Below are 14,167 nucleotides of genomic sequence, written 5' to 3' on the forward strand. Positions count from 1 at the left end.
TGACGCCATACGAATTAGCCACGATATATTATGTAGGAGTATAACTGTCGGCAAACGAGTAAATATTATTGCCGTTTGCAAAAGCGAGCGGCGTATTCTGTCTGTTGGTGCAGCAACAGAATCAAGTGACGTGAGCGGCCTTCCTAGTATTACACTTACACAACAACCCGCATTTCCGTTCTATTGATAAATAATTGAACTGCAAACCTATTTTTTATTCTTACAGCTTAACAGATCAGTACGGTCCGATTTATTTATGTTGCAAATCCTATTTGCATTCGAATCAAGAGGAGAAGGAGCCTAACTTCAAAGGATTTATTTTTGCATAATAGTCCATAGCCTACCGAGACAAAATGACTGTCATTGCTCTTAAGGTAAGGGAATGTATATTGGTTTATTTATTAGCATTAAGTTCTTTTCTTCGCACTGTCGGTAAAGGGGTGGTCCACACAAACATTCGTGTGCTAAGTCTCAGCCATGTCTGTGATAAATGGAAAACAAATCGTCCGGTTGTCAGATTTCTTACTTTCACCATTTATCAACTTAAGATTTGCCACGATTTCGTTCTGGTTGTTTGTATTGCGTAAATGATCTTGCAGTTTAGGCCTGCGTCTTGTTTGAGAAGTATTATCTTGTTGGTTTTTAGTTGCTCGTGCAAGAAAATATCTTGCTAGTGTTTAGACATAATGGCGTCAATGAAAAGTACAAAACAACTTGGGAGTATAACCTTTAAACGAAACATGCAGAGACGAATAGCAGAAAGGACTCTCACATTTGTACTATGCGTCTTCATCTACTATCCGTTTTTCATCTTCGGCATGCTCATGACCTACTTGGCTCGTCTTACCTGCATGTTTAAAATATGGACAGGGATCGGTTACAAAGAATACGGAAAGCTTGGAAATATCAGCAGGAAAAATCCGGTAAGGCCTTTAATGCCCGTAATTAAATTATGGGATTAGCACAGCCAGTTCCGCTTTTATTTGACCCGTTTATTTAATGGTTTTACCCGCCTATTGATTTTTAACGACTGTCGCTTTGCTGCTAAAACCCTTTCTGATTTTGTTAAACCTAATCTTTTTTACTGTAACTGAAGAGATAAATAATTTTTATATCAATTACAATATATCTATTATCGGAGGTACTCGGAACAGAGGTATAACTAATATTATAAAGTCTTCCTTATCTCAAATTTTGTAGCCTCTGAGATACATTTTAGTATAGTTTGGGGTAGTATGGTACATTTTTCATTCTATTTTATTGCTCTGTTTATTAGTAGTAAAACAAAAAACATACAAAACTATACACAAAACTATATAATCATATCCTCACGGCTATATAAATGTGTGTAAATTGTAAATATCCTGGTAAGGAAATATGGGATATCATGTTCCAACCGCAATAACCATCTTACCCCGTAATTATACTTTGGTTACAGATCAGCGATATTATTGAAGTTTCTACAAAGGAAGAACTGTCGTTCATAAAACATAGAAGTCCAACCTATCTGTACCGAATGTCTGTGTGGACGGCCCGAGAGGTTAGTAAAGACGCATTTATATAAGATGGCAAACACATTATAAACGTATCAACGTGTACATTGTTGCACAAGTCTAATAATTCTAAAGATTGGAGTCTAAGAGGCATCAGTTTTTATACATAATCGTATATTTCTTTATTAGCTTTCGAAATACCTACTTCGCGGTCAAACTACTGGCCTTATATCCGAGCAAGACCTTTGCTACTCACTGCTCTGCAGCGTGTTTGCACATTCTCTCACATGGGAGAAAGACAGTGAGATGTACAGGATGAAAATGGAAGGTTTTGACGATTTCTACTTGTTCAGGGTAAGTATCATATAAAACTAGTTACACAATAAAAGTGATGACAATTTTTATATAGGGGTTTTATTGGGACGCTAGAGAAGTGTGGTTTAGCAAAGACTGTACAAAGATGAAGCTCGTATTCACTGGTGATCGGGAAATATCGTGGCCTTGCGAAGGAAAGCAGATGGCCGAGTGGAAACTAGCAAAGCTACATGCTCAAGTAAGCTAATTGATTTTTAATCGAAACGGCTAAATAGGCCAAGAGTGTCCAGAACCACTATGACAGCAGCTATACATCATCAACAAAGTTATTAGATGTGGAAAGTGACACTGTTTCCGCTGTAATACGATTTAGGCACTTATAGTGCTGTGGGGTAACATGGATACAGTTAGAAGATAAATATCCCATGTTTCCCATTCGTGTTTTATACCTATTATCAACGTTCTTTCTTTTGGTGTCGTATAAGCAAACAGTTAAACAAATCTGCAAATATTCTTTGTTTGCTGTACTAAATGGGACATTAAAAGAGAGCGAAACCATGACCCATCTTACCCCAACTTACAATATTATCAATACACCACAGGTGTGCTTGACTTACTATGCACCCGGGCTTTCACACAACCATGTTCACTTCGTCTTCCCCTCTAGTATGACAATGGTGATCAAGCGATATCTCAAACCCACAAGTTTCCTCTTCCGATTTTTAAAACCATTTTTTCAGTTCACTGAGAGAATCAACCATCAGGTACAAACTTATATTTATTATTCCAACGGAAAATGTTAAGACCTATTTAAAATCTGGACGGTTTTACACCCGATTTGTCATGGTACCAGGTTAACCATGTTAATTTACAAACACAAAGCCTGTCTGTGTTTCAAGCATCAAATGGTAAAATGTTTACGGTGGTCTATTTCTGTCGAGTCATGATTGCTAGAAAATGATGAAACCTTATTCGGGATGAATCTTTTCTCTGATGTGTCCCTGTTATATATTTATTTTTTCTAATAAAACAATTAACCCTTCCACCAAATATGTCCAATGTCATTTATGGTTGACACGAGTTATTTGCAGGCATTGAACGTTTGCAAGGCAACGAACAACAAGAGGTCGATCCTAGACAGACATTTCTTCTTTTGGCAACCGATCCCCATCACAGTTGAGCAGTTTGTTGAAGGAGTTGCCAAGAAATGCCACCAGTACTATCACTCAAACCACGCTCAACACAAAAAGGAAAAAGTAAGCTGGCTTCTTGTTGTCTGCACGGTTTGTGGCAGTAACATAATTATTTGTAACTTTATGCTCGTGACATGGCATGGCAACGACAATTGTTATAACACAGGTGTTCTGTTTCAAACTTTGTGCTCGCTTACGAGTTACCATGTAAGGTACTTTGTGGGTGATAAATGTGTTTTTATGTATGGCTGACGATTGGGGCAATTGCTGTGAAGTGTCTTGTCCAAAAACACACAAGTCCACAACATAAGGTGGCAGTGTCGAGCCTCGCAGAACTGTGCACATTGTGAAAATAACTGTTACGCTAAATTGCCCTTTTTATGTTATACAAATATATATACGAATCGTATAAACACTTCGAAAAAGTTAAATGTGGCATGTTATTAAACGTACAAATCACTATTAACATGCAAGATTGTTTTACAGGAAACAAACCAAGAGCTTCCAGCTCATTGCAACTTCCCCCCACCCTATGTGTCTGACCCCAAGCTACAAGAAATACCCTACCTACGGTTTCTGGCTGTCTACTATGATGTAATACGGAAGTTCGTTGCAGCAGTTGCTCCATTAATTGACCGCACAGAATGGGAGTCAGTGTCCAAGATAATGGAGACTCATGTCCCTGGGTTTCGTGACGCTAGCATGGTTGATTGTATCGCATCCTTCGTACACCAGGTAAATTAGGCCTGGACCACGGCGCCTGGACATAAAAAAATACACATATGGTAACTCGTAAGTGGGCACAAGGTGTAGGAAACAGAACATCGGTAGTAAAACGACCGTCGTTGCTCTGTCATGCAAGGAAAAATAGATTACATTGACTATACAGATGGGGCGCACTATATGCTAAATATGTTTTTAATCCCGATTAAGAAGTTCCATACAACAGTATTTTTGGAGTGTAATGAGACAATTCTCGCCTTAATCTCAGCATGTCTTACAGCGTGCGACGCTGCATGCAGGGCCTCATCCAGGTGGAATATACAGCAGTGTTATTGAGACTAAAATATAACTAAACTAATATACGGGTTAAATGCGATTAAACGCGTCGTTGTGTGTATCTCTTTTACTAAAGTAAAACGGGTTTTCTGTGGAAAATTACAGACGTTGTGAATCGACGAATAAAACATCATCATGTGTTTACGTTTCGTTCTGTTAGTTTCCGACGAATAACCGAACATGCCTATTTTCTGTGAAAATTTATATCATAGAATTTTACGTTTCTTTCTAATTAAAGCGCGGAAAATACGTTTGCCACTAAAGCATACACACATTTATGATGCACCGGCTCTGTGAAGCTGCTGCAATAAATGTATAAATAGTACTGTGATGCAAGACAATACCGTTACTATACTTAATATACCATATTCCAATTCTTCGTTGTGTTTTTAACAATTAAATATTCTTTATTTACTACCGAATGGGGCGATAAAAAAGAAAACATAAATTATTTTACCCCAGCTTTTAAATAATATCCTTATATATATAGTACGAACTGTTCTGTACAGGTTGCTATCGTGCATTATTGCGATCATGAGACTTTCCTTCGATTCTTTGCCCGCCAGTTCGGCTGCATGGCGATCAGAAGTCCGTATGAGCCATGGTCCAATATTTACCATTGGGACACCATAGTTGGGGAAAACCCAGAGGTGAAATACGTCAAGGAGTTCAGGGACAACCCGGTCAAGCTACTCAGGTCTCGTGATATCATGAGAACAAGGTAAGTGAGAATCATTTACTATCTATATGGGGCCCTTGTCGAAGATCTGGGATGAGGGCCAAAATAAGCCTATTACCCCAATGTACATTACATTCTATATGTGAGGTCCTATGTGTGGCGAGACGCACCACTTTGGATGAAGGCCGGATTTTCCCTTTTACCAACAGGTTTTGTGTGCGTTATTCCTAATAAATATTCATCGCTTAATTTCACAATACCGGTATAGAAACTGCATACATGTATTACATCATATTTTCTTACAAACTTTGGAACATAAAATCTTTAAATAAACCGTTTTAGTTGCCTTACCTATACTTGCCAGCACACGGTGTGTAATTGTGTTGCTTTTTTTACTAGATGCTTTCAAAATGTGTTCGTGGATTTTATCCCGGATTGGAGCTTAGACCTTCGTCTTATTTCAACCAAACACAAGTTTAATCCCCAAACCGAGCAATCCGCTATCGAAGCATCTCGCCAATGGAAACTGAACCTAAAAGATCTCGATTCTCAACTTTCCCAAACCGAGCCTCCAATTGTCGTGCCACTTCCGCCACCGGATGCGATTGATTCCTACACAGAGTCGCGTGGTGGCGCTGGAGAGGGAGAGCTAGGAAGGTCAACCAACATGCAGCTCATCCCGGTCAACCAGATGATTAGGTCTGTGTGTTTCTAATCAACACTCACGCAGTGTGTTGTATTTATGACTCCTATAACAGTATAATATTTCATTAGCTTTGACTATTCGTATGGTGTTATTCAGTATATAGTTCGGTGGGGTAAGATGGGACCCCTTTTCTTTTCTATATTTTTGTCTCATTTAGTAATAAACAAAGAATATTTATAAAATTATATAACCCGATCCTCGCGATCCCATAAACATGTCAGTAGTTCTTAAAAACACGATCAGAAAATATGAATTTTATATGCTAACGATATTCCATCTTACCCCGCAGAGCTATAGCTTATTATATAAAGAATTAATAAGAACCATTTTATTATATTTCATTGTATCGGGGTATACGTAAAAACTCACTGTTTCGACGCGATTGCAGTTAACGGTTTTAAAACAGATTTATTAATTCTAATGCATGAGTGTTGTAAATAGTCACTATACAGTAGGTTGGGGGAAGATGGGACTCCTTTCATTTAATTTTCTCGTACCATTTTATAGTAATCTAAAAACATTCAAAGAATTACGAAACTGTATCTTCACGACTCTCATAGACCGTTGTTAATTGTTTAAACACGATCAGCAGGATGTTTAGATAATATGTGCTAAAGGTGTCCCATCTTACCCCTTACTACTTATATATAAACGTGAATTCTGTTTGTTTTATTGGGTTTTGGTGGTAAATATATGTAATGTCGAACTAGAGTAATGCATTGCTCTTTGCATGTATTTGATATTACAGTGCCGTACAAATTTGTTACGAAAAGCGTATAGCCTATTGTATTAACACAAGAACATTCCATGTTGTTTTCCATATAATCTATAAACAATAAAAGGCGAAGCTATAAGAGGTTGGGATTTATTAAACACCAGGTAACTATGGTCAACATAAAAGTTAGTTAGCCCATTTCTTTGTTTATTTATCAGCCAATTATCTGAAGAACAAGTAAAATCTGTTTTTGCTGTGGCGAGGTAGTACTGTATAACAGCCGGTTTAATTTTATTTGGCGATGTGATTACCCGACAAACACAATCAATTCGAATCGCAATTCCTTATTCCAGGCCCACTCAGCAGGTATAGTGTTTATTTGAAGAAAAACGCTTCTACAGCGACTGGAATTTGGCAGCTGTGAGCTAAAGAAAAATAGTAACGTGTCGTGTAATTCGCACCACAATTGTTGCGTCTTAGTTCGTTCGTTAACGAAAAGTGTCCAATTTCTCACATAACGAAGTTGTCTCGAAGCGGCGTCGTAAGTCGAGCCGGGCGGCGGACGAGAAGGAATTCGATCCTGTGTTTCTCTCTTACGAAAACACAATGCTCGACACTCCCGCCATTTGTTCTCCTTTGATGTGATAATTGCTAAAACTGGAACTTTCTTTTCTTCGAGTGACGCTGGTCCATTGATTGCCGCGATTTCTGCGGGTAAGTCGATACCGTGGCTGTTCTCATATGCTTTGTTACTAGCTGTGTGAATCGGCAGTTACTATAGCTTAGCTAGCGTTGTCTTCCTATTGGCTGTTTGTTCGAAATGTCTTCTTCAAACTGAGAAGTAAAAAACGAATAACCGCGTTGGTTGGTTACTATAGTCTTGGCGACCACATACCCGCGGATTTAGGCCGAGAACGACGCGGTGGTCGGCCTTGTTTACCTTTAAACTTAACTGGTCTGGGTCGTGGTGCGACGGAAAACAAGATTAAGTGACTCTATGGGTGGAACTAATTTACACTGCTGAGTTAGTTGAGAGGCAACATGCGCTTGGGAGTCAGAACAGGTCTTTATAGTCATAGCGCTACGGAGAAGCTTTAGTGAAGTTTGATTATATATTACTCGACGGCTGGTACAAGAGCACGATCGATTAGGATATTGCACTTGTCCCGGTCTTAGGGTGGTATAAAAAAGCAACTTATCACATTAGAACCTAAATAGGGAGTATTAAACATAGCAACCCCGCTTCTTTTCAACAATTAAGTGTAGCCTAAACGTGTTTTAAACCATAAGCGTACTTTAGCGACTGTCGTTTTGTCTTTATATTAGTTTTAAATAGTCTAAAATCGTCGCTACCATAATCGAAGAGAGGCATTCAACTGTTATTATTATATTAACTACTGTATTTATCTTAGATTATGTTTTACTACAACCCAACCTCATCTGTGGTGCCTTCGATAGGTCGTGTTTGGTGTATCATACTTAAGCAAACACAGTATTGCACCTGTCCCGGCCGATCGCGGTTACTTTTGTCACAAATTGGTAAACAGTTTGACGCATCAATAAGTTACTTCTTAGCTTATATTTCGCTTATTCGTGCCTCGAGTTAACTGATCAAACGTATTAGTGAAAAATTTGATTCTGAGCTTTTATTATTTATTTTAATATTTAATACAATGAGACTTTATCAGCATTTGAAGGGCTATGTCAATCTTCCATGTTTGCTAATCAAACAAGGCGCTAATGTGACATTTTGCCGGGTTTTATATTCCTACTAAGCCAGTCGCCTTTACCAACATTTAAAATTTGATTTTTCACATTAAATTTAACTGCTTTTTAAAGTACTGCTCATTTAGTTCTATGTTTGTAACCGATTAAAGGAAATCCCAAACTTATAAACTGTACCTGCATACTTAGGCCTGGCGAAGTGCATTGCGTTGTCATGGTCGTATTGCACTCGTCCCGGTCTATGTATCTGGTAAAAACACAACGAACACGGAATTCAGACGCACGATACATCTTCGAAGACATCAACCATCAGTACGAAAACCCGAAGAAAACATTTTGCCTTATGGAAACGTGGTTATCGAGTTCACGTGTCGAAACTCGACCCTGCAACCATTATGGGCACATTTCCTATGCAAGATACTTAACGACAATTCCTCCACTCAGCCGTCCCTTATGGGTTGTCAAATTAAAATAAAAGTCACCGACAACGATACAGCTCTAAGCGGCACGAAGCGTATGAAATAGAACACCTGTGTTATACTGACTGCCGTTGCCCCGCCGTAAGCTACACTCATTCATTCAATAAAAATCCGTGCCATTTAAACCGAAAATTGATTTCTGTTAAATAAAATTCGTTAATATTAATGTTTCATCCGCTTTTATTCTGTAAGAGAAAGCCGTGCCAGGTTGAAAAGTTGAAGCTACTATAAATAAACAAGTGTTTAGTTAAAGACATTATAAATGGAAACATTTAATTCAATATTTGTAGTTGCTTGGTTTCATTGTAATGCACTGATTTATATTATTTTTTATTAATGATAATTAATATGATTGCTGACATAAAGTATTGAATAAATGTGTTAGGAAATAATTAAATTCCTGTCCACAAATTCATTGTCTCATCTTCTTGACCAAAGAACAAAGTATTAGGTTGTGTGTAGTTCATAGGAATTTCTTTAAATTCTTTTTCTACAACTTCATCAAAAAAATCTTTGTAATTATCTTCCAAATTTTCATGAATGTCGGTTTCTTTTGTACCAAGTGATTTAGCCGAAGCAAGTTTTGCAATTTTTGGGCAGTAATGGTGTTTAAGGGTGTGTAGCTCCCACAGGGAACTTTCAGTGGCTTTGCAAAGTGCTGGGTCCTTTTCATTTTCAATATATGGGTCCGTGGTAATGGTTGCATGTTCCTTGTCAGTGCAGTGAATCATATGTCGCATGCTTGGGTGTCTTCTCATCAAGTTAAGTATCATGTTCACCATGGTATTTATACTATGTGGAGGAGCAATAAGACTGAGACGGGAAAGTTTCTTAACAAAAGCAGCAACCATGTATGATGGTATATGTGTGGATGACAGAAATAAATCCAACAGATGAAAGAATCTTGCTTTGTACTTGGTAGAAAATATTCTTGGGTGAAGCAACGTGTAGAGGTTCGTATAAAAGTCAGGATAATCAAGGTTATAATTATGCATGAGGACAAATAAACCATGCAGGGATAGCAATGAAAGCCCACCACCCCGGTTGTATGTGTTGATGAGAAAGTCTGCTAACAATCGTGGCTGGGAAAAGTTAGGAACCAATGATGCGTGTAAAATAACCAAAACCCTTTTCACATGAGAACCAGAGAGTGGCAGCTTCAGAAATTCAAGCCACATTTGACCAAAGCGTTTACGATGTTGTGATATTTGAAATGGGGGCTCAGAAATAAATTTGTCCCTTATTTCTTCTGAAATAGGATGCAGTTTACTTTCATATGCGAGTATGTAGGAATTTAAACAAGCACTGTCTTCTTTAGGCATCAGTGATGTAACGCTTTCCAACAAAATCAAGCAGTTATTTTTCTGTTGATTATCAACATTGTAAACATCAGATAGAATTGTTGATAAACTTCTCATTACAAAGTATCTAATATCACCATACTTAAAAAACTCCCGAATTAAAAGTTGAAGCAGCTCATCAAAACACTCGTTCTGCAGCAACAGACATTTTGTGACCTTTTTTACAAGTTCTTCTGGAACACTAAGCCTTATAGCTGAAGTACAACAGTAGTACCCATAACATTGTATAATCTTTGCACAAGTTTCTAAAGCGCTTTTGCGGACAGATTGGTCCCCATGTGCGAAGCAAGCCAACAAGCAATCAAAGTATGAATGATATTGTTCATTTGTCCATGCTTTATATTTTTCTGTGGTTGTCACACATTTATCACTGTCAGGTTGTAGACTTACATTGCCAGATTCAAATAAATGCACAAATATTTCATGAGCACCTGAAATTGCTTCTAAGACTAAAGATGCTTTGGATGTCACAGTTATATTCTCAATGATCAAGACCAGGTCGTTTGCATTTTTTCTCTTTGCAATTACACCTTCAACGAGAGACGATATACTCTTAGCCTTCATTGTAAACAAACTTATAGCAGGTATTCTGTAGAAAAGCACTTATAAAACTTGTTAACAACTATAAAGTCAGCGAAGCTGTGTGAAATATACTTTAAAAATACGGATCTAGTAAACAATCTACCCGTTAAGTCATTATAGCCATAAACCCTGACTTCCACTGACATTGTGTTTTTGATGTGACGGATAGGCTGCACACTTGTACGGATACTATTAACCTAATCACAATCTGTGTGTCAAAATATACTGTTTACAGCATCAACAGCAGTCTATTCAGTAGGCGATGAGCATATATAGACGTAAAATAGAAATAGGTAGCTTATCCTAATGCTAACACATATTTCGCATGTACCTATATACTAATATACATACTTACTTTAGTACATGTGGGATTTCCCGGTAATCACTCATGCGTAAACTCATGTCAACTTTTTAACTGGGGAGTCGCAAGAAACAGATTGTTTCGGAGTTGTGTCTTGGTTATATTAATAAAACCAACATCTTACTTATTTAGGAAAAGACGCGTTTTGAATAAAAACGAGTATGCGCTACAACGTCGTTAGTTTTCTACTCAGGAACGAAAAGATATCTTAATTAGGCCAGGATAGTAGGTGACTAGGGGGTTAGATGGCCTACCGTGTGCATCAATATCTCATATTATTTCCTAATCGTGTTTAGAGTTGTAAGGATTCAGGTATATAACTCTGGGAATGTAGTTTTTTACCACCAAATGAATCGAGATAAAAGAGCAAAAATGTATACCTTCTTACCCCACCCTACTATAGCCTACACTTAAGTTGCATTTACAATTATGTTTTATATCATTTGTTCACAGTACAAATTCGGGTTATTTTAGCCGTATAAATCTCCACATTTGACCTTTTTACTTTGCTTGGTTCGTAGAAGGACAGATCAGCTCCCTTTATCCAGATTTAGTTTTAGTTTTATTTTAAAAATCTGATAATCAAAATAAATATATATACCCAATTAGAAGTAAAACACAAAATTTATTTACAGTTTATAACGACCTATTGCAAACGATATAAAAATTAGGCACAGCATAATTCGTAGGCCTATATGTACAAAAACGAAGATTAAGTATAATTTGCAGAAAAGGAAGATGATTGAAAAAAAATAACTATTTTATTTAAATGCATGGTGCAATTATGTATTGTAGACGAGGTGATCAGAAGATATATTATAATACAGTATAATAAGAATAAGGTAGAGCATGATAGCCAATGTTTCATTCTAATTTGAACTCGTCGTCACATTTCATAGTAGACTTAACAAAGAAACTTTAAACAACTATATAACAGTAGTCCTGTGACTCTAAAAAGCGCTGTTAATTTTTAATCCACTAACAGCTAATATAAGATTTTAGATGCTGACGGTATCCTTTCCTACCCAGCACTACTATTATCGAAATTATACAAGAGTGAACGCGGAGCTTTACTTTACATTAGGGGAAATCACGGTGGTAGTCGCTTTTAAATTGAAAGAGAGAATTAGAAATATAGATTTTGCTTTAAAGTTGCACAAACAGTCGCACAGCACAGGCAATAAGAACACCAAAAAGAGCCAATCCTACTAGAGATTGCAAGAAAGCTACAAATCCTGGTTTTTGCATGTTTTTCATCAGAACAAGTCGAATAATGGAAAGCTTTTTCTGAGAATGAGGAGGGTAACGTAAGGAATTGAAAAACTCTGGATTCCCATCAACTAAACAGCTTCGTCTGTGAGAAAAGGTGTCAAAGGTGTGTTTCCCATGGTAGGCTCCCATTCCACTTTCCCCTACACCACCAAATGGAAGCGAATGAGGAACGTAATGCATCACAACATCATTAACAGTAACTCCTCCACTAGAGGTGTTGGATAGGATCTTATTTACAAGCTTTTTATTACTTGCAAATATGTACATAGCTAACGGCTTCTCTCTGCTGTTTACAACAGCAATAGCTTCATCCATATCTTTGACAGTGACAACAAGCAGAATGGGGCCAAACATTTCTTGCTGCATGTAAGCAGAATCCGCTGGAATATCAGTGACCACAGTTGGTGCAACATAACGTTCCTTTACATCAACCTCTCCGCCCACAACTATTTTCCCAGCTCCAGATTCAATTACTTTCTTCAACCGCAGTGTTTGTCGTTCATTGATTATCCTCCCATAGTCTGGTGAATGCTTTGGGTCAGAACCGTAAAACTCTTTTAAAGCAAGCTTCATTTCCTCCACAAATTTATCCCGGACACTTTCTGTGCACATAACGTACTCTGGCGCAAGACAAATCTGACCAGCATTAAGAAATCGACCCCAGCATACTCTCCGCGCAGCACTACGAATATCAAAAGAATCATCAACAAAACATGGATTTTTACCTCCAAGTTCCAGCACTACTGGAGTCAAGTACTCAGCGGCTGCCTTCATCACAATTCTCCCGATGGCTGTTCCTCCTGTGAAAAATATAAAGTCAAATCGATTATTGGTAACCAAGTCAGCAGAATCTTTAGCATCAAGCACAGTCACAGGGTAGCAGGTTGGATCAATGTATTGTGGCAACAACTCCTGAAACAACTTGGCTGTGTGGACTGCACATTCGCTGGGTTTAATAACAACACAGTTTCCAGCAGCAATTGCACCAACCATTGGAGCCAGCATTAAAAGAAATGGATAATTCCATGCAGACATGATGAGACATGTTCCAAATGGCTCCTTTCTTGTGTAAATATCGGCTGTAATTGTTGCCAATTCTTTTTTCTTTGGTTCGTTTTTTACCCACTGATCCAGATTTTTAATCGCTGTTACAATTTCGTTGTTTACCAGAATAATTTCAGCAGAGACTGCTTCAGTTTTAGATTTATTTAGATCTTTCTTCAAAGCTTCACACCACCTGACTTCATTATCTCTCACACATTTAAACAACTTTTGCAACTGCTGCTTGCGAAACTTAACATCCTTGGTTTTACCACTGGAGAATGCTTCCTTTGCAGCAACAATTGCAGAAATATAATCTCTACCCATGTTTAACTAAGTCGATATATATATATACAAATAATAATGAAAATTAAAATTGCGTAAATAGCCTTATTAGCACCACCGGTTGTTCGTGAACTTACTGACTGTTCGTGAACTTATTTACAATAGCTCAGCGAATATATACTGAACTTATATAGGCCTACCTGCCACAGTCGCTCGTTAGCCATTAGGAATTTCAAGGCCATGACCATAAACAAATATTTACCAGACAACCTTAATAATGGAATTTAGTTTGTTTATCAGTGGTTTGTCACGGCATTTTTTAACTTACACATATAAACTAAATACAAAGTTGCCAGTATGATGTAGTAGGATGGGGAAGATGGGACACCTACCCATTTTATTTTTCATCTCATTTGGTAAAAAAACAAAAAAAAAACTTTAATAGTGTATAAAACCGTATCCACGCGGTTCTAATAAACTGTTTAATTGTTTAAAACATGATCAGGACATTCTGATATTACATGTTATAGGTGTCCTCTTTCCCCACAGTCTTCTATATGTTCATCGTAATTTTAAACCTGTATTCCAGTTCCTAAAAGGACAAAATGTAGTATCACATTCCCAAAAGAAAATGTTTGACATTTATGCGCACATAGACCCTATGGCCTATGCACTGTCACAGAGTTACACGTTCTAATATATAGGCTAAGTGCGTATTATTTTAGATATACGTGCCGAGTTATTTTGTAAATGACCATGCGTTCGAAAATGTCTCCACCTCCCATGGTCACGAATGGTTACGAAAGTCAATCGCAGCAAGTTAAAGTAAATCGTGATCACGTAAGGGTTAAGTTAATATATATATAGGATTGTTGACCTATCTTGGTTATCTTGTTTAATC

The 14,167-nt window shown here is 37.5% G+C and overlaps 2 protein-coding genes and 1 pseudogene across 3 annotated transcripts; 1 reads left to right on the forward strand and 2 right to left on the reverse strand.

Moving 5' to 3' along the window:
• The first annotated feature begins 202 nt into the window (after nucleotides 1–202).
• LOC149737570 (uncharacterized) lies at nucleotides 203–8,537 on the forward strand. 2 transcript variants are annotated; one of them, XM_089875355.1, is made up of 10 exons: nucleotides 203–374; nucleotides 747–923; nucleotides 1,439–1,540; nucleotides 1,683–1,847; nucleotides 1,903–2,046; nucleotides 2,411–2,572; nucleotides 2,900–3,064; nucleotides 3,488–3,736; nucleotides 4,570–4,781; nucleotides 5,139–8,537. In XM_089875355.1, exons 1-10 carry the CDS (start codon nucleotides 354–356, stop codon nucleotides 5,452–5,454), a joined length of 1,713 nt encoding a protein of 570 aa, XP_089731481.1. In that variant the 5' UTR covers nucleotides 203–353; the 3' UTR covers nucleotides 5,455–8,537. The 2 variants fall into 2 exon arrangements, with proteins under 2 accessions (XP_089731481.1, XP_089731480.1); XM_089875354.1 differs by lacking the exon at nucleotides 203–374 and having other exon boundaries at nucleotides 460–923.
• Nucleotides 8,527–10,600, reverse strand: LOC149737571 (nucleolar complex protein 4 homolog B-like). The gene has a single exon (XM_089875356.1). The coding sequence runs from the start codon at nucleotides 10,287–10,289 to the stop codon at nucleotides 8,757–8,759; it is 1,533 nt and encodes a 510-aa protein (XP_089731482.1). The 5' UTR covers nucleotides 10,290–10,600; the 3' UTR covers nucleotides 8,527–8,756.
• A 738-nt stretch (nucleotides 10,601–11,338) lies between these two features.
• On the reverse strand, nucleotides 11,339–13,342 carry LOC149737572 (aldehyde dehydrogenase family 3 member A2 pseudogene; annotated as a pseudogene).
• Nucleotides 13,343–14,167: the final 825 nt, after the last annotated feature.

The sequence above is a fragment of the Ciona robusta genome, chromosome 3 (genome assembly GCF_009617815.1).
Source record: "Ciona robusta chromosome 3, ASM961781v2".
In the NCBI taxonomy this organism is placed as follows: domain Eukaryota; kingdom Metazoa; phylum Chordata; class Ascidiacea; order Phlebobranchia; family Cionidae; genus Ciona; species Ciona robusta.